At 45.3% G+C, this 21,457-nt stretch overlaps 1 protein-coding gene across 1 annotated transcript in view; it reads left to right on the top strand.

The window, feature by feature from the left end:
* The window catches only part of AXDND1 (axonemal dynein light chain domain containing 1), a 532,992-nt gene that overhangs the window by 324,520 nt on the left and 187,015 nt on the right, over window positions 1-21,457 (top strand). The window contains exon 18 of the mRNA XM_078643748.1: window positions 6,860-6,953. Coding sequence (XP_078499874.1) covers window positions 6,860-6,953 — 94 coding nt within the window. The remainder of the gene's footprint in view (window positions 1-6,859; window positions 6,954-21,457) is intronic.

Here is a 21,457-nt window from a genome sequence, read left to right as displayed (position 1 = left end):
TATCCTGAAATTGCCCAGTTATGGTAGTTTGGCAAACCATAAATCAGCCCCCATATTGCCTCGGTCATAACATCACTGATGGCCACTCAAATTACTTTATTGGTGACATCAATGATAAGCCCACAAATTACATCACTGAATGAATAAGAGTGTGTGCACGCACGCGCATGTCAAGCTAGCACATGAAATGCCTAGTGCGTGTTGCAATTGGAGATATTTGTAGAATTGTGTAGAGGTGAGTGCATAGGTATTCTGGAGTTCTTAAAAGGACCGTGTGTGTGACCCTGACCACACGCCACCCAGGTGCAAGATGCCATTGAGGTCAGATTTCCCAAAACCTTGTAGCGCCGCCATCTCCTTCTGCCAGGTGCCTTGCCAGACGGGCATTTGTTGCGTAAGTGTTATTTCCCAATGAGTGTGGCAGAGTGTAGCCCTCCAAGTGAGGAAAACCACCCTGGTCACTGGGGGAGCGACGTAGGGGACAAGGGAACCGTAGAGCATAGCTATAATTCGAGGGAACCCCAAAAGTGATAGTTCAAGTCTGTAAGTAGTGTCCGACCAGCCCCTGTTAAACCAGTCGGGTATCACCCGAGTTAAGGTAATAACAATATAAATTCACCATCATATGGAGCACGCTGGCAATGAACAAGAGCGAGGCGAGGTCTGGAGCCGTGCCACAAAAGGGAGGTCGCAACCCTATCAGGAGCACAGAACCATGTTCGAGGTAAAGATATCGGGAGATTTAGAAAGACATAAAGAAATCTTGGCAAGATCATCGTCTTATAGTAGGCTATACGGCCCCTCACATTCAGTGGAGGCAATTGCCATTTGGCAAGGTCTTCCTTAGCCTCCTGCCTCAGAGGTCCAAGGTTGAGGGACCAGGTAAGCTCAGGGTGGAGTACCACCCAGACACCCAGGTATTTAAAACTAAGGCAGCATATAGGGATATTATCTTGCCCCAACCAAAGTAGTCCCGGGTCGGAGACAGAGGCACTAACATCAATTCAGGAGACTTTACCCGGAGGCCAGAGGCCTCCTTGTAACACTGAAGGAGGGGAAACAGCCTTCACATTGCATGCGTTACATCGCATGCCATTAAAACGTAGTCGTTAAAACAACTGCATTGCTACATTGCATACGATTACAACGCAAGTCGTTACAACGACTTTTTGTAGGGGGGGAGGAGGTGCCCTAAACTAGGGAATAGTAGAATTTACTATTCCAACACCTTCCCTACTGTTGCACACACTGGAGTTGGAATAGTAAATTATACTATTCCTTAGTCCACAAGGTGGGTCTCCTAAAGCATCAGCACCTAAGGAAGGTGTTGATGTGCGAAACCTGGGTCTACAGTGTTTCACGTAGTCTAGAAGTCAATTAATGGTCCAGGACAGAACTCGTAGGGATTCCAGACCTTCGGAAAAAGGTTTGTGTGTGGGTAGGACGAGTGGGGGTGTCGCACTCCGCCTCGTAAGGCAGCCCATGTGCATGCCCATGGTGTGTGACAATGGGCCACATTACTGATTCATGCTGCTTGAAGTATGGGATAGATGTGTGCATGAGTGCATTAGAAAACAAACAAGTACACAAACAGTTCAAAACGTTCAACTAAATGACTTATTACTGAATCCCCATACTCCTACCCCAGAAGTATCTGTCACACTGAAAAGAAAACAGAAGCACAAAACAGCTTGAAAATGGGAATGGAATAGTGGACCCCTCCTTAGTGCAGGATAGATGGTGGCCATCAGGAGAACACAATTTTCAAAATTCAAAAGGGGATGTCTCAGTGTCCTAAAACAAAGAGTGATAAGGAAATCATATTGCAGAACTCTGTGATAAATCTATGTCCGCTGGCAGTCCGACAAGGAAGGGGTAAGTGGCAGCCAGAAAGTCCCCCTGATTCATCTGGTGCCTCACAGCATCAGAGGCCTGGAGAGAGTGCGTCGGGGAGGGAGACTGGTCCCACATCTCGGGGGACAGAGAGGATGAATCTGGTTCCACTGGAGGAGGCCCCGCCAGGTCAGTGAAGCAGGCTCTCCTCTGTGAACCACGTCCAAGCAGATTCTGGAGTGTCGAAGAAGAACCACTCTGAGCCTGCCTAGGAATAGGAGGCTATATTGAGGCCAAGCGCCCGGAGCTTTTGCTTGACAGCCAAGTAAAAATAGAGCTGCTGCTTAACCTCCTTGGTATAATCAGGAAAGAGGATAGCCTTGGTGTCACCGCAGCGGAGGTCAAGGCGAGATCGGGCTTCTCTCAAGATTGCATCCCTATCCCTGAAGTGAAGAATTCTGGAGATCAGTGGCCTAGGGCATGCTCCCAGAGGCGGTGTAGTGCCCTGTGTGCCTTCTCTGTTGCGAACCAGGGGGGCAGTTAGTTCCTGGGCATCCAGGCTTTCATCCAGGTTTCAAGATATTCTGTGACTTGTTGCGGTTCACTGCCCTCTAGAACACCAACTACAGGTACATTATTGCCCCTAGAGCAGGTTTCAGCTTCTTCAACTCAACGGTTCAGTCCTGCTGTATGCGTGAGAAGATTTAGGGGTAGTAACGTCATCTTCCACTGTAGACAGGTGGAATTCACCATCCGCGATTCTAGTTGTGCAGATCCTGACAGGGCAACATCCACCCGCAGCTTGACGATCTTGGTTTCCACAGCAGTCTGGGAGGATTGAATAGTTTTAACGATCGTGACAAGGTCACTGACGGATGAGGATGTCTTTTCAGCACTGGCACCCCCACTCTGGTCAGGTTCGACAGTAAGCTGGTCTAGGAGGTCACTAGGCGGGCAGGTTTATCTTTGCCCATGTTGGTGGAGGGCAGGTGGCCACACTTTAATCCCTTAGTAGGTAACGCGGCCTGATTGCCACGTTGCCGCAGCAGCATGAGCAGCCAGGCCCTAGGGATTAGTGCACCTCCCTCAGGCTAAGGAGATTAGGACAGCTGGAGTGACATGGGACCAGCACGTTTTGCAGTAGGCGAGGTGAAAGAGTCTTGCAGGGCCTCCACAAGGTTAAAGACGGACCAGGGGGATTGCACGAGCTGGGTTAAGTGACACCAGGAGGATTAATGCCTCCGTCCAGGAGCGTAGAGAGTGTGTTGTGCGGATGTGCAGAAATGGACAAACACTGGAATGATGTAGCCCATGCAGGGGAGGGTAGTAGAAGTAATGGTGGGCCAGGCCCCACCACACTGGACCCCACCAGCGCCCACCCCAAAGGACACATCCCTCCTACGCTGCAGCTGGGCCCGAGACCACGTCACCAGGTGACTCTGGCCAGACAGTTCAATGCCATTATCACCAAGAAGGGAACCAGCCCAGCGCAGAGAGGGTGGCACGATCCATATTCCACAACAGGTGGGAGGGCAGAGTGCATGGAATAGGCAGGACCACTCTGTGGCACGAACAGAGAGGGGAGTACACAAATATTCCCAGTGTCAGAGTGTAATCACGCCGGGCTTATGTCACAGAGCATGAAACTGCTACCGGTGGGTCAACCAGTCAAGATTTAACTGGCATTGTGGTGCAGCCTTCGAAGAGGTAGGGAGCCATTGAGCATCTATACAAGACCTGCATCGTGGCGGGTGGCCCTGCAACAGCTTGGTCCCTGGGGTTAATAATAAGTGTGAAAGACGAGGGCACGCCTCACCAACCCCAAGCTCCAGGCAGAGAGGGAGGGAGAAGCAACAAAGCCCCCCAGCCACTGGAGGGAACTAGGCGGCCAGGAGCAGGCGCCGAGGACAGGCAACCTGGAGGCAGGGCCCGGGCATACCAGAGCCAGGCATGTTCCAAAAGGCCCATGGGCCACATGTTCGGGTACGGATCCCCACCGCTCACCTGGGTATGCTGTGATACCACCTATTTGGGCCCAGTCGATTGAGGGGCCTGGTGGCCAAGCTTTCTGTACCCAGACACCACCAAGTGGGGCCCAGATTCCAGCCGTTCAAGGCACTACTGCTCTGGTCCGGAGCGCCAGGGGGATCAGGAGGCCACAGCAGGATTTAGTTGGGGAGGTCCCAAAAATGTTGTATCTTACCGTCATGGGCCCAAGTTAGTTCTGGGCTCACTGAAGGCCCAGCCATGCAGATGCTGCCATGTTGGAAGTGAGTCAAAACAACCGTTGGACCTGACGTATCTTTTTATGCCCACAAACAGCGCAAAGGACTAGAACATTCAATCCAAAAGTTCATTAGAAAGTTATTATGTCCATCGAGTAATATTGCAGAGAGAAAGACCAAAGACAACAGTTTTAGATAGAAAAAATCTTTGTTTATATAATCTTTATGAACAAACCATTTTCAATAAGTCATTTTGACAGTAGACGATTGTCAGAAAGAGAGTGAAAAGAAAGTGCTCATGTGCATTGTGAATGAAAAAAGGATGAGAGGAATCAGGAAAAAATGAAAAACAAAAATACATGATTTATTATATATAACATAGTTTGGACTGAGTTATTGATTAACCGAACCAATGTTAGGCCTGTATACAGTATCAAAGAAATAGTCTATTCCTTTGATGGCTTCTTTTGAGAATGATACCATATATTCAGAAATGCATCATCCTAAATTGTAACCATGCTAATGAGTTGTATTCCAGGCCAAAAGAAAAGATTGTCAACATTTCGACCTGTCTTGCACAAAGAGGGTCATTTCTACCTCCGTATGCGGGTCTTCATCAGGACATAAAGACAACCGTGGTTGTATCCTAGACAATAAATATTGATTATGTTGTCCGAATTGTAAGGATTCAATCCTATTCACAAAACCTGTAGGGTGGTCCCTAAGAGGAGTAATGGGGCCCCCTAAAGTGCTTCCCAAAGTAATTCCAATATTCCGAAATAGCAGGAGAGATCCAGCATATGTCATTTTGCTGGTACCTCACCAGAGAAATCTTAATGCGAGCCCAGGGTAGGGGGGGGGCCTATATCTTCATTATTGTAGGGAGGAAATTGATCCTCATCAAGGGGGAATAATGCCAATTGGAGCCTCCGCGAAACCTTGCCTGTAAATGGAAGCCAGAGATCCTGTTTGCACGGAAAAGGGCAGAAGTGAGCAGCTCTCAGGAGTACGGCTGCTACACGGGAGCCCGGCGTCATCCGAACCCCCACTGCACATGGAGCCAGTTCATGGGCAGCAGCAGGACAGATAGAGGAGAGCAGGAGTCCCTGATGGCATGAGGATGGGAGCGGTTGCACTCAGTGCAACTGCCATCTTGACATTCCAAGCCACAGCCCGCGACTTGTCTTTTAAGAGTCATTCATGAAGCTTCTAAGGAAAGCTCATAGCTCATATTCTTCACATTACTTGAAGATTTCATCTCTATAGAAATCATTTTATGAGACCTACAGATTTTCAACCTATTATTGTATCTACCAATCTGTGAGATTGAGCAGTAAACTAAGTTAAATGAAATTATTATAGCTTATGATGAGTTTATACCCATGCTATTATGTTCCTCCATGCTTCCCTTTCTATTTTAAATGTAAACATAGTTTTTTCAACACATTTGATAACAAAATCATTCCACGCTTAGCTATAACAGATGTCTTTCAGTAGTTGATGCTACTGTTCAATGATCAGTACCAAAGGTTAGATTGGAATGTTGAATGAATTAGAGGAAAGTTGTAAATATCCCCCACAGATGCAAAATGAGAACCAAGGAAAGCAACCTGGCCATATTCGTCTACCCTACAACATGAGGATGATATTCATGCAGCAATCTGTGGAATAGTGATATGGACCCGGTAAATCAATTTCGCTGGAATGCTGGATTAACTACTGTTGTTTGACTGCATTCTGAGTTCACCCAAGAATATGACACAAGCAGAATAAGTAGATTGGGACAGCAGCCTTATTTGTATGTGTGCAGGGGTAAGATTATGGCTGAGGCTACGAGCTCTATTTTTCTCCTGCTGATGCTTGTTAACAAACTTAATTTCCCTTTCCTTTATTACTGCCCCCACTTTCACCTATAGGCCCTGTTGTAAGCAATTAGCCATTGTTAACGCTGTTAAAAGATAACAATAATGTGTAGTTACTGTAGATCACAGAAGTCATCAAAACTCTACAAAAGGCAGTGCTTCTTAAACCTTCTCAATCCGGTTTTCTTATTCATCCTAAAAAGGAGAGAAATAATAGATTCAGTTCCAATAAGTGTCCTACTGTTATCCATTTTAATCTAGAATGTACCATAAACCAAACACCAGATTTGTATTACTGTAATATAATTCCAGCAATCTGTAATAGGGAAGAGGCATCACTTATTTGTACAAAAATTACTTTTTGTTTTCATAAAGCTCTGCAAACAGGTTGTCCCTTCCAAAACACCTCGGATTACTCTTTCTGACCTCTGTGACTGTATGGTTCCTGGTGTACCCTCTCTGTGGTCTCAGAGGTGTTATTAGTTCAATCTGTGATTTCCTATATTTGGATTTCTTGTGCTTGGTTGTGATATACATCAGGTTTATTTGATGTCCTTGTGGTTTCTGTGATTACCCTCTGTTTTCGCAGACTAATATTGCCAATGGTTTTTCAACTTTTGTGTGATGCCATGCAGCTTCTATATCTGATGTTTTTTATTTGGAGTTTACAATGTCTATGTCAAATGAGTTCTGTTCTGTCTGTGATCTCCCTTTGGATCTGATGTGTGTGAATTATTTTTTGTCTCTGAGGTTCCCTCCCTGTGATGTGCTCCCTGGGATAACTCTAATTTTATTTGATCCGATGCCTGCAATATCTCTGGAATGACCCCCATATGGTTTCTTTTGTGTCTCTTTTGTCTCTGTTGCACTTCTTACAGTGATTTCTGCAGTGTAATTACCTCTATATTCATAACATATGGGTTTCTTATTCTCCTTCAGTGTGGTTCCTGCAGATGTCTTTAAGTTGCTTCAACACTGGAACTTGGCAATGACCAGCGGCGCAGAGAAGGATGATTTGCACCTCACTCAGGAGGTACACGCAGCTGGTGCTACTGTAGGGATGTGTAGATGGGCAAACAGTATGTGTCAGCTAGATGTTTCTGCTCTTCTATCATATAGTGTGACATAATGATATCTAATGTCCTGTATAACTCATGGAACAAAGGATGAGCGCCATAGTGCTAGGAGGTGGAGGTGCACCCGATGATAATCCAGGGGGTGGGAAGCCCTGGTGATGTGGGGTAATAGCATTGTCCCCAAAGATCAAGCATTAAAGAGTGATGCCACGTTCGGGAGCACTGAGAGCCAAATTCATTAAGCAGTAAAGGTACCAGCCTAAATTGCCAGCAGCAGGAAAACACCATTGCAGAAACAGAACTTTGATAGTATTCTTTTTAGAAAAATAATTAGCTGCCCTATTGTAGCTATTAGAGCGGAGAAGGTGAGCCATGTCTGGGGGCACATCATGATGACCCTAGCTTTGCACTTTGCCTTATGCAGCAAGAGTCCTTGCACCAGCTGTGGTACATCATTATGTGAATAGTGATCAGGTTTCCTCATGCAAACTGTAATTTATAATTCGGGCTCCCGGTTTTACTGTGTTTATTTTTTTAACATTTCTGTCTGTATTTATCCATATTTGTTTTTTCGTCATTTTATCTGTATTTATCCGTATTTATTTTTTGTTTTGCGTATAAATGAAGTTGTAAAAGTGTACATTTCCATATTTATTTAATTGATAGACGCACACTCATACTTTGATGCCGGGCGTGTTTTAGCTATTGAAGTTCCCAAATATTACATTACAATACATCCTGTGGTAAATGCTAGCATTAAACCACAAATGTATATTGGCATATGCAGTTATGTAACGAAATTTCATCCTGTTTTTTTAATTTCAGATGCTGTTCATCTGCTCAGCTGTTAGGCTATAATTTATGAAAGACAGCACGGAGAGTCATTTAAAAGCAGCCCGGTTTTCTTTTAAAAATAAATGCAGACAGAAAACACATTGTTTTCTGTCTGTATTTATGTATAAAAATCAATCAGTAAAAACAGAAAACAGGGAGCCTTATTTATAATGCAGGGCATGTTATGCACATACTGTAGAAAAGTTGGTAAACTCCTTAAAGAAGGATTGCAGATCTTGAAGTTTTGTTAAAAAGGTTTATTTAGATACAAGACAGAAAGGGCAGCTCAGCCACCCAACAGGCTCTGCCCAAGATCAGTTTGAAATATAACATTCTAGAGCCAACCACACATGAAAGTTTACACATCATAGCCATCCAAGTACAGAGGGGCACAGGTTGCTCTCTCTGATCTCCCCCGAGAGACAACAACCGTACCAAGATTCTACACCCTATGATCAGAAGTTTTGACAGCATTCTTAAAGATTTTAATAACCTTCAAGGGTTTAGAAAACTTGGACCCAGTAGCACACGTTCCAGGTTTTTTAATAACAACATAGTCACCGACAGCAACCTTTGTGTTTTTGCCAGCATGTCTCAAATCATACGGTGCTTTGCTATTCAAACCCCTCTTATCTTCTCTTTGTTTCCAGTCTTCAGTGTCAGAGCCATGAAGTTTGTCAGAAAGAAATTTATGAACCCCAGGAGGTTCCAAGAAAGTATCAGGTTGCCTTCCATGAAACAGGAGAAAAGGGGATTTTCCAGTAGTTGTGTGAAGAGAAAATCTCTAAACACGGGCCCATTTTGAAACCCCCTCCTTCCAGTTGAGACAGTTGCTCTTAGCCAATGAAATAGTCTCCTTAAAAACACAATTAAATCTTTCTACAGTCCCATTGGACTGTGGATGCTAGAGGGCACACTTTTTATGCATAACCCTACGCCCCGGAAGAAAATCCTCCATTTCTTTTTACACAATCTGTACCCTATTGTCCATCAAGATTGTTTCAGGCAATCCTTCTCTACTAAATAATTCTTTTAGAAAATTGATTACTGATTTAGTGTCTACAACCCTGGAGAAACTAACTTCAGGCCACCTGGGGAAAAGATCCATCACAACAATGATATAAGTATCCAGAGCCATCACCTCGTACAGGACCTAAAATGTCCAAGGCAATGTCCTTCCAAGGACCACTCAGGCGTGTTCTAACCACCTTGGGTTGAGTTCTAGTTCTCATACTTTTTTCACTCAGTTATCATTGCACACAATCTCTTACCAAATGTTCGACCTGGCGATTCATTCCAGGCCTCCAATAGGTGGACCATAATCTCTCTTTAGTTTTGGAAATGCCTGAATGAGATTGTTCCTTGTTACGCCAACCAGCACAAATGAGCTCCATAATGATCTGGAGAACCTCATCTTCCCGACAAGCATCCTGCCATCTTTCCTGTGAAATTGTCTCATACTCAATCTCACAAACAAAATCAGAGGATTTATTGCATCTTGGTTCGCTCTGTTCACCTTCCCTTTGTGAATCTAAACTCTTTACAGGCACTAATCTGGAAAGTGTATCAGCCACAATATTCACAGAACCAGGAATGTATTTCACATAAAAGTCATATGCTTGCAGACTCATTATCCATTTAGAAATTCTTGGTAAAATAAAGTCAATGCCCTTACTGGTAAAAAAACCTCACATAACGGTTTGTGATCTGTCTCGATCAAGAAGGAAGTGCCCCACAAAAACGTCTTCAACTTCTTGATTGCCCAATGGACTGCAGTACCTATACTCAGCCCCTCTGATACTCATAGAAATAAACATAATGGTGTTTTCTAGACCAGGACCACCTTCATATAAAACAGCACTCAGACCTTTAAGACTTCCTTCAGGTAGAGGGTTTTCTAGGATCAAAGTTGCAAAGTTTGGGTGCCTGAGAGAGTTTATCTTGACTTCGTCGAATTCACTTTAACACTCCACCCAAACTTAACTCCCCTTTTCAATAAATTCCTCATCTTTAATGAACTTATTGTAGTACTCTGCCATCCCCAGAAAACGTAAGAGTTCTGCTTTGGACGACTGTGAGACTAAATTCTTAATAGTATCGGCAAGTTCTGCTTTGGGCACCATACCATCAGCTGCTATAGAATGCCTAAGTAGTCTGTTTCGCTGAGCCCAAATTTACATTTCTCCAAGTTGATGGTGAGATTATGTGAATTTAACCTGCCTAGCTCCCCCCTGACTCTACCACCATGTTCAAATTCATCACACCCATAAACGAGTATGTCATCTTGGTATACACAGACACCAGGCAGACCGTGCAGTACTTTCGCCATGGCTCTTTGCAAACCTGAGGCGGCCGACACCATACCAAAAGAGGTAAAAACACAAGAAGATGGGAAAACATTATCAAGTTCAAGTTCAAACGTCTTTATTTCGAAAGTTTCTTCATAAAAGACAACAGAAAATATATACAGAGTACGGCATAATAGATATTAAAAATACAATTCATTCATTGCACAGTAAAAATACAATTAAATGGTATCGAAAAGACGTTTCATGGATCATTAAAAGTTTACATATCAGTCATAAATCATGGTGGCTTAATACAATTGGTTCCTACATTTGACTCATTAGTCATTTTTCACCAAGTAAGTGTCTGGCTCTGATGATCCAAGCCCATCCAAGGAATTTCGCCATACCTATGGATACCCACTCTGCACTGTTAGATCTTAACACTACCAATGCTTCCTCACACACTCGTAGATTGATCCTTCTGCAAATGGGTTGAAGCCACTTGCGACGGGGTGCGGAGTAGGCTGGACAAGCGAAGAGGAGGTGGCCAACGGTTTCTTTTAGCTCACTACACCAGGGACAGAACATGGATGATTGATTACGCCATTTGTTTGTAAATACCCTTACTGGTAATGTGCCAACTCTAAATTGGTGGTAAAGTTTCCTTTCTGCACTTTTGGTAATATTGTCCCAGTAAGTCTCGGTATGAGGGACCAGTTTGTGGAGCAGAAAGAGACCAGTCAAACTGAATGTCTGCGAGAGCAAGACGAGGTCCTCCTTTACAGTTGTCCAAAAGAGTAGTTTAAATTCCTTTTTCGACGGGAATACCTGATTTCACGGATCTGACCACTGTAGATGAAGACCCATTTTATAAAGTGTGGCCTGCACAGTCTTAAACCAAAGTAGGTTACCAGAGCCCATTATCGATCTTACGTCCAGGATCTCATTGGCAAACATGGAGAGTTCTGGTGTGGACCAAATACGTCTCCACAGGGCTACCATCCTATAACGAGCCTGATTTTTAATCGAATGGCAGCCCATGTCTAACATAAGGGGAAGTGACGGTGTTGATTGTGGGAGCCCTACCAGGCTACGGAGGAACTTGTTTTGGATTTTATCTAAAGGGGCAAGATCTACACTACCCCATAAATCCGAGCCATAGAGGATGGCTGAGCTAATTTTAGCGTTATAGATTTTAAGTGCTGGCAAAACCCTTTTGGTTTGGGAGCATCGCTGTTCTTTAACTAGACATCCCGATAAACGGGCAAATTTTAAACAAAGTGCCTCAATCTGCTCCTTCCAGCGCAACCTGTAGTCTATAACTACCCCTAAGTAAGTCATCACCTCTACTTGCTCCAATATAGTACCATTCATCGTAACTTGACCCCTTAATGGTTTATTCTTAGTCAGGACCATAAATTTGGTTTTCGAAACGTTAATTTCGAGGTCATTTATATTACAAAACTCCACAAATTTGTTTATTGCAGTCTGGAGTCCCACCTGTGTTTTTGCCAGAATCAAAGTGTCATCGGCAAAAATTAGGAGGGGAAACTTAGTCCCACCCAGAATTGGCGCGTCAGTCGGGGTGGCTGCTAGAAACTGCACTACTTGATTTATAAAAAGTAAAAACAAAGTAGGTGCCAAGACACACCCTTGTCTTACACCACGTGACACTGGGAAGGACTCAGTCACCTGGCCCTGGCTACCCCATCTAACTCTGGCGAAATTTTGGTCATGCAGCCTAATAGTTAGTTCGAGGAGTTCCGGTGGCATTCCCATTCGCCTTAAGGCCATCCACATCTTCTCTCTTGGGACCAAGTCGAACGCGGATTTGAGGTCCACGAACGCTGCGTATATGGTGCCCTCACCTAAATACACTGTCTTCCAGTAAATCAGAATAAATCTTAGCACTTGGTCGACAGTGCTTGTACATACCCTGAAGCCAGCTTGCAACGGGGACAGGATGTTTTCATCGTTCATCCAGATCTGGATGAACAGACCCAACAGCATTCTAGCTATGACTTTCTGCAGGGCATCTATAAGGCTTATTGGGCGATAGTTCCCTGGAATGGTCTTATCGCCTTTTTTAAATACGGGAAGGATTTCTGCCCCTTTCCAGGAGTCGGGTACCCTAGCACCTCTGGCGATGGCATTAGCCAGAGTAGTTATATAGGGCACCCAGTTTTCCAAATCATATTTAAAGAGATCCGCTGGGACGCAGTCCATACCGGGTGCCTTACCAGCTTGGACCAACCTTAGTGCATTCGCCGCCTCGATTTCATTAAAAACTAGGGGCCCACTAATTGCTTCCGGACAGAGCAACATGTTATGCGCCCCTGCATTGTTACTTCCCATCGCCATGCAGAAGAACTGGGAAGAGAAATACTCAACCCAGTCTTTAGCAGGGACATGGTTTGCTGTGGTTTGCAGGTCTCTCGACCCACCCCACTTCACTACCTGCCAAAATTTAATCTGGTTTGAGGACATGCTGGCCTCATAAAGATCCAGCCAGCGAAGATCGTCCCATGAGGTCTTTGCACGCTTTAAAACCTTCTTATAATTCATCCTTTCCTCTTGAATATCCACAGTTACTCTAGATTTAATAGCAGCAATCAGGGCGCCATGGGCATTACGGCAGGTTTTATTGTACCAATTGGCACCTGAAGGTTTTCCACCTTTTTTCACTACAACACCAGGTTTTGTAAAAAAGGTTTTTAGTTTAACAAAAAGGGACTCATGGATTGTACTGATTTGCTCCAGTGACCCCATTTCATCAAATAATGACCTTGCTTTTATAACCGCCTCCGACACCTCTTGAGAGATTTTGTCAATGGTGGCTGGGGCATCCAGGATCCTGCACCAGCGAACCCTACGACAATCGTTAGTAAGGACAGTCTCGGCTGTAATACAATTTGTTGCGTTTTTTCTAAACAAATCACCATCCATTTTCAATTTAATTGCCATGGGGTTGTGATCACTTTCTGGTCTCCCAATGATTTCCATATCCCTAGTAGTGTCCAAAACTCCATTTTGATTAAAAAATAATCAATCCGACTAGAACTATAGCCATTATCAAAAGTAGCTTTTACTGCTAAATCGGATTTTGACCTTCCGTTTGCTGCCCTTAGACCCCACTCCAAACACAAACCGAGCCACTGCAGTACGGCCTCAGTAACCTTTTTGACTGGTGATATGGCAAGGCTGGGGATATTCCATAACTCATCTACCTCTCCGTAGCAACCATCATCCAAACAGGACAGTGGTTCGAACGTACAGTTTAGATCCCCTGCCACTGTAACACACTTGTCTCTGCCAATCGTATTCATTAGAATCTCTAGGTCCTCTATTATTGCAGGGCCCTTTCCTCCTGGTAGTCCCCTTGCATAAATATTAATTATAAACAGGTCCTCATAGTTTGCTCTACTAAGTTTTAGCCCCATAATGTCAGCATTTGGGGTAAACAACATGAGGGGCCTATAGCAGAGCGATTGTCTAATCCAAATAACTAGCCCACCTGACGGTCGTCCCTTTGTCCCCTTATGGGCTGGTTTGAAGAAGTTTAGATATCCTAAACGAAAAACTGCCTCAGTTGACCAACTTTCTTGGAATATTAGGATATCATATTGCTCTATGAAATCACCCCATTCAGCCCCATCCAGTTTCCCTTTCAACCCCGCAATGTTCCAGGAGGCTATCCTAAGAGAGTATGCCTGAATAGCTGATTTGTTTGCAGCAGAGGCGGTAAGCCCCCTGCTACTCTCTTCTAGTAAAAAGTTATTTTCGCAGCCATCTATCAGATTAATACCGGGGGGGCCCTCTCCTTCTAATTCCCCTAATGAAACTTCTGCAGCAATTGAAATCCCTCCATAAAGGCCAATCACCTTATTTCCAACCTCTAAAGTCAGTACATCCTGAACCTCAACCTCATCTTTTTCCAATCCCACGTCCCAAACCCCGCCAGGAAGATCAAACTTCCCATTCCCACAATGAGATGACTTTTCATTCAATACTTAATCGTAAGAGGGAACTATGTCTGGGGTAGCAAAAATACCCGTACAATCTTGATTGGCCTCTGGGTCGGGGAGCGGAAAAACGAGTCAATCATTGAAATCCAACTCCGAATAAGGTTCATACAGGTTTTGCAACGGAATGTTCCAGTACTCGTTGTAATTGATGTGGTTGGTATGATTATTTGGTGTGGGGAGGTGACTAGGAGGATGACGGCGTAGAGGAAGGGGGAAAGGAATGTTAAGATTATTGGCAGGACGGGAAAAGAATGGTGTACAATTGGCCAAATTCAGAGAGTGAATGTTTCTACTAGATCTGGAATAGGTAGGGGGTCTAAGCAGAGCCTCTGGATAAAAATAACTTACATTTCGAGTTGAGACACCTCCTTCATTATTTCCTGGATACCAGTCACTTATATGTGAAACAACTCTGTGGTCCTTAAAATTAACGATCACAATGTCTCCATCAATATCTTTTGGGCGAAGGCCCACCCAATTACATCTTCTTACCGAGATTATATCTCCGTTTAAATGGGCAGGGAGGGGTCTATTAGTTCTCAACCAAAAGATAACTTTATTTTTCAGATTTGCATTGTGTTCGAGATTTCCATTTGAAATCGGGGGACCGCCGGTTAATAGGATCACAAAGTTTGCCGACTCTGGAGGTAGGTCCACTGTGGGCCTACGGTTTGGGGTTGCTCTTTGGGTTATAGTTTTAGTTTTGGTTACCCCTGTGAACCTAGTTGGCTTGGTCGTAGGAGAAGGCGATTTATTCGGAGCCAACAGTGTCTTCTCTTTGACTGGGTTATGTACTGTCGTCGGCTTAATTGAAGTTAGGGGGGCACTTGTGTTATTGGAGGTTGCCTTTCCATTAATTTTATGGGGTCTGCTTGAGATCAAAGTATTTGTACTGGGCTGGCAATTCGATCGGGGCTGGTCCTTGGAGTTCACAGGGTCGGATTTTGTGTTCAAATCGGCAGCTGCCAAAAGGCAATCCATTTTTTCCCCCAAAATCCTAACTCTCTCCATAAGTGGGAGCATATACGATGTTAGGAGCTGGTCAAAGAGTTCGAATGACTCTTTTTTGGACATAGGTGGTAATTCTTCGTGGAGGGGTGGTAAGGAGTGGGTTCCTGGTGAAACCTCACTCGCAAGTAGATCGATTAATTTGGTGTTAGGGCTTACTAAAGGGGGTAAAGAACTCAAAGGATTTTGGCCTTTTCTTTTTACCCCACCTTTTCTCCTTTTTTTCCTTGGCGGAGAGCAAAATGCCCTTTGTGGAATCATGGACTTAATTTTGGTCTTGCTAACAGTATGGTTTGGAATTGACTCAGTAGGTGCTACAATATCAATTGGATGATTAGTGAATGTTGAATGGAGTTGCGGAACTATAGTCGGGGCAACTGGAGTATTTAGGTCAATAAGACTGTTAGAGACAATAGGAGGGCTGTTTATGTTGTCATCGCTGTTAATAGCAGAGTGAGCAGGAGGTATATTATGATCACGAAAAATGTTAGGGATATGATCGGTACTGAATAAGTCGACATCTAAGTCCGACCTACCAATACTGCCCGAATCTTGGGTAATAATTTTATCTTGTGGGGAAGTCATTGGTTTCTTTTTAAGTTGTTCAATAGAGCGACGACGCTCTGCACGTTTCTCCGCTAATAAGAGTTCTTTATCAATTTCCTTATTTGCCTTCACAAAATATTTGTCAAGAGGCCCGAGGATCGAAACCCCAACACAAGAAGTTAGAGAATTAGACATGACTAAAGGTGTCCTTATCATGTAAGCACCCCGGAGACCAACTGACCTGAAACAGCAGTAGGCAGGGTATGAATGTTAGAGACTAGGCCCAGCCCAGCCTCCTTCGGCCCCTGATGGCCACAGACGGTCCCGCCCTTGTCCCGGGCTTAACCCTGTGTTTGATCCCGCGCGCGTCCCGCGTGCGTGTTGCTGGTATACCTTTTATACAAGGAATCACAGGAGGGGGCGGGAAGAGGACCAGCTGCGGCCGATCAGCGGCGCTGGGCAGGCTGGTCCTCGCAGTTCCGCCTCTGTCCGTGGATAAGGCAGGCAATAGGTGCAAAGTCCTCCGGTTCCAGGAAATCAGGGCCAACAAAGTTCCAACCCAACGAGCGCGAGAGGTAGCGTAGTGACCAGATGGGGAAACACAGCGGTAACTTCAACGAAGGCAGCAATCCTTTGCAGAGACCCACTGAACACGGACGCTGCACGGTCTTTTAGGCAGGAGGGGGTGGGAAGAGGACCAGCTGTGGCCGATCAGCGGCGCTGGGCAGGCTGGTCCTCGTAGTCCCGCCTCTGTCCGTGGATAAGGCAGGCAATAGGTGCAAAGTCCTCCGGTTCCAGGAAATCAGGGCCAACAAAGTTCCAACCCAACGAGCGGCCCCCGCGGAGCGGGGGCCGCGAGAGGTAGCGTAGTGACCAGATGGGGAAACACAGCGGTAAGTTCAACGAAGGCAGCAATCCTTTGCAGAGACCCACTGAACACGGACGCTGCACGGTCTTTTAGGCAGGAGGAGGCGGGAAGAGGACCAGCTGCGACCGATCAGCGGCGCTGGGCAGGCTGGTCCTCGCAGTTCCGCCTCTGTCCGTGGATAAGGCAGGCAATAGGTGCAAAGTCCTCCGGTTCCAGGAAATCAGGGCCAACAAAGTTCCAACCCAACGAGCGGCTCCCGCGGAGCGGGGGCCGCGAGAGGTAGCGTAGTGACCAGATGGGGAAACACAGCGGTAAGTTCAACGAAGGCAGCAATCCTTTGCAGAGACCCACTGAACACGGACGCTGCACGGTCTTTTAGGCAGGAGGGGGTGGGAAGAGGACCAGCTGTGGCCGATCAGCGGCGCTGGGCAGGCTGGTCCTCGTAGTCCCGCCTGTGTCCGTGGATAAGGCAGGCAATAGGTGCAAAGTCCTCCGGTTCCAGGAAATCAGGGCCAACAAAGTTCCAAACCAACGAGCGGCTCCCGCGGAGCGGGGGCCGCGAGAGGTAGCGTAGTGACCAGATGGGGAAACACAGCGGTAAGTTCAACGAAGGCAGCAATCCTTTGCAGAGACCCACTGAACACGGACGCTGCACGGTCTTTTAGGCAGGAGGGGGCGGGAAGAGGACCAGCTGCGGCCGATCAGCGGCGCTGGGCAGGCTGGTCCTCGCAGTCCCGCCTCTGTCCGTGGATAAGGCAGGCAATAGGTGCAAAGTCCGCCGGTTCCAGGAAATCAGGGCCAACAAAGTTCCAACCCAACGAGCGGCACCCGCGGAGCGGGGGCCGCAAGAGGTAGCGTAGTGACCAGATGGGGAAACACAGCGGTAAGTTCAACGAAGGCAGCAATCCTTTGCAGAGGGAAAACATTATATTAGTCCCTCCACTTGGGCGCCTAGTCCCCAGGTATTTACTTTAAATAATTCAACCACTACCAAACTTTCCACACTTTTTTCAAACCAATTTCATATGTATTTTGCATGTATATTTTCAAACAGTCAAAGAAATTACACATAAAACATCAAAACTCGATGTTCAAAGAGAAAAAAGCATTCCTAATCCCTTCCTACTCATCCATTCTATTCCTGGTTGCATAACGATACAAATATGTAGGCAATCCGAGGGGAGATAGTCCAATACACACAAATGAGGGATATTTCCACCTCCACTTAGTCCATGCGTTGTGTTTATTTATATCCTCTTCGTTTCGGCCCACTGATTCTGGCCTCATCAGGACATCGGCAACAAAAGAAAGAAAAAGCACCTAGAAAACAATTTTGTATAAATCAATGTCTTATATACTCTGCTCACCTTGAATGAAAAAACACATCTGTCTCATGCATGAAAACATGCAAGCACCTTAAAATCTGTGTTACCTTCTCACCCTCAATATCAATAAAGAATCAAATGACAGAACGTCGGACAGATAATATCACCTCAGTGTATTGCAAGCACTAACGTGCCGAGAAGAAACAAGAGTGCCCTCCCCCTCTGTGTCTGGCCACAGCAATTATACGATCAAGAACTACAAAAACGTGTGCTCTAGAACTAAAAAAACTGAATAAACAACCATGATTTTGGCCGATGTGCTCATCATAACGTGCTAGGTGTGTCCCATGAGATGATGGTCTACCTCTACCCTGTACAAATCTACTCACAGTGTTGCGCAAGGAAGATAAGCAAGCATGACTTCAGACTTGCTCAGCTCAGAGAAACCTTAAAGGGCAAAATTAAAGACCCCGTCAGGAGCTTGTATTGCGCCTCTTGTTCTCCATAAACCCCTCCAGAATGTGCTCACACAAGTACCTGGAAATATTATGGTATTCATACAGGCTTTTTCTTCTGTAAAATTAAGAACAGGAAATTAATTTTTCTATATTACAGGTATGCCTCCTTTGAGCATATTTATACGTCATAATGAGAACTAGCATAAAAAATATATATTAAAGCATTTTTGCATATCATGTTGTCTTTTTTAACAGTATTCCAATGACAGCAGTGACCATAGATTGAGCACATGGTACTAGGCTGTTTTTGCTAATTTTTATAAGGAAGCTGTTTATCTTCCTATGTCAGCACAAATAGGTGATGGTGGTGACATCATTTGACTTTGTTTTCATTAGGGTTCTGCACAAATTGGACATGTGCACTTTGTGACTTAATAATCACTTTTTTGCTTTTCACACGGGTTTCCTAGTTTTTTTTAAATGTTTTTCTTTGTAATGCAATTTGTTTACAATTCTAAGGTAACATATTGTATTATGTTTATATAGGAGTCTTTTTTCTCAGCTTCAATTTTCCATCCTGAAGATGGTCTACAGCCGAAAAGATCGAAACGTCAACCTTATCCTCTATTCCTAAGAAATGTTGTTACTCTGGAGCAATACGTATTCTCATTATGAGATTTATTGCTTATGATTTTATTGGAATAGTTGTTCAGTCATGTATTGTTAGGTTAATTTGATTTTACTTCCTTCCACGACTATATGCTGATTGATTTTTATTTGCTTGTACTCCCTTTGATATTTATTCAAATATATAAAAATATATATTTTCAAACCACTAGGCTCTCCCGTGTGATCCATGTTAGGATATCTTATTGTTTGATGTTGTCTAATGACACTTTGGCGTTTGTTCCGCAAGGACTAACTCCCTGATTAATTTTTGATTAAAAAAGATCGTCGCAAATCAAATCCTTTGTAGGCTTTTTTTACCTTTCATTATACTGGCCAAGCCTCCAAGGGTACATTGGGTTTCCCAAACTATTGATTGGACTTTCATTCAGACCTGTATGGGAAGCGTGCTTCTCTGCCTGCTGCTAAAATTAATGCATATCTGGAGGACGTGGCCCTAGGGTGGTTGTCCTCCGCCCAGGCCGAATACATCACACAGCCATTTGACATTGATGATGTTAAAGTAGCTATTATGTTGCTCCCCACTTGTAAAGTGACAGAATTGGATGGCCTCCCCAGTGACTTTTATAAGGCACATGTCAATGAGCTTGCGCGTGCTTGCTGAAGGTCTATGCGGAGGCGTATGACTAGGGCGATCTACCTCCCCTTCTTACGGAGGCCATCTTGGTGCTTCTTCTGAAGCCCAACAAGGCGGCAAACTCTTGTGATTCTTACCGGCCGCGTTCTATCATAAATATCAATGCCAACATTTTGGCGAAAATGATAGCTACCAGACTCCAGCCATTAGTCCCTAATCGTGTACTCCCGGACCAGTCGGGGTTTGTGCCCTCTAGATCCACGTCGCATAATCTTCGCACTGTCTTTTCTACATTGCACTATTTCGAGCATGACTTTCAGGCAGTGACTGTGCTTTTAGACGCCGCCAAGGCATTTGATACTCTCCAGTGGAAATATATGTTTACTATTATGTTACGAATGGGTCTGCCACAGTTTTTTTAAAGTGGATCTATTTCTTGTATACTGCACCAATGGCCTGGATATGTGTAAATTGCTGGGTATCTGATGCCTTCTCTATCCACTGTGGCACGCGACAGGGGTGCCCGCTGTCGCCCATGCTTTTTGCGCTAGCTCTTGAGCCGCTGGAGTGTAAGTTGCGTCAGAGACGTGCTGGGGCTGCACTGCGGTTTAGACAGCTGCCCGTAGTGGGGTTGCTGTATGCAGATGATATGCTGCTGTACGTCCGCGACCCTGCTATACATTTATCAGAATTGTTGCGGGAGTATATCCGGTTTTAAAGATACTCTGGCCTGGGCATCAACTGGGCTACATCTACTGTGTTCCCGCTTACAGCTGGCACCAGGGAGGTAGACCTTGAATTCCCCCTAAAGTGGTTGACTGGCCCGGTGAAGTACCTGGGCTTGTGGCTGCACAGGGACCCGGAGGTTGTGATCACCGCTAATTATGGTCGAGCTGTTGCGATGATTACCGAACAGGCTGAGCGCTGGGCTAAACTCTCTATCTCTCTTGCGGACCGCACAGCAGTCATAAAAATGACCTTCTTACCCAAGCTGCTTCACTGGTTTGTTAATATTCCCATTCGCTTGAATGTCGTGCTGTTTAATACGTTGCAGTCGCCCTTGTTGACGTTTGTTTGGGGGGTAAGAAGCCCCGCTGTAGCTGGAGTGTGCTTGTTGAGCGCAGTGGTTTTGAGGCTCCCGACTTGCGCCTATACTACTTATGCGCACAGGCGCAATATGCACATTTTTGGTAATATCCATAGAACTTCCAGCCACATACATCTATTGAGGTGGATTCCTCTGGTTGCGGCGGTCTTGACAGGCAGAGTGGAGAGTTCACGTGTGGAAATCAGTCCTGTACATTGCACTGCCTGGGCATGGAAAGATCTGGCTAAGAGAGCGAATCTGGAGTATTTATATGCCCCAACACTGCCCCTTGCTGCACATCCTGGCATATCGGCGGTGCGAGAGCGGGTGGCCCTGAAGGCGCTGAGTGACGTGGGGATTAAACTTCTGGGAGACTTGTATAGTCAGGGTCGCTTCCGCTCACTGTGGGACCTACAGGTCGGGCGTGATGCCGGAATGAGGCTGCGTTTCACGCATGTGCGAGTGCGACAGGCAATTCGCGCTGTGTACCCGGCATACCCAGCTGAGCCGCGCACACCGTTGGCACTGCGGGCGGTGCTGGCGAGTGCGGACCGCGGGGGTCTGATCACCAAATTGTACAAAGCGTCTCTAAGAGAAACCGATCTTAGCGACTCTCCTTCCAACAACAAATGGAAGGCAATCTTGGGCGACGCGTTCTCGTTGGAAACCTGGAAGTTTTGTTGTACATTAACTGGCCGCTTGATGGTGAACTGTAACCTTCACATAATTCATTTTAAATACATACACCAGCTCTATTA

Source organism: Lissotriton helveticus, chromosome 1_1, assembly GCF_964261635.1.
Source record: "Lissotriton helveticus chromosome 1_1, aLisHel1.1, whole genome shotgun sequence".
Taxonomy (NCBI): Eukaryota; Metazoa; Chordata; class Amphibia; order Caudata; family Salamandridae; genus Lissotriton; species Lissotriton helveticus.
This window is presented reverse-complemented; position numbering and strand designations above follow the sequence as displayed.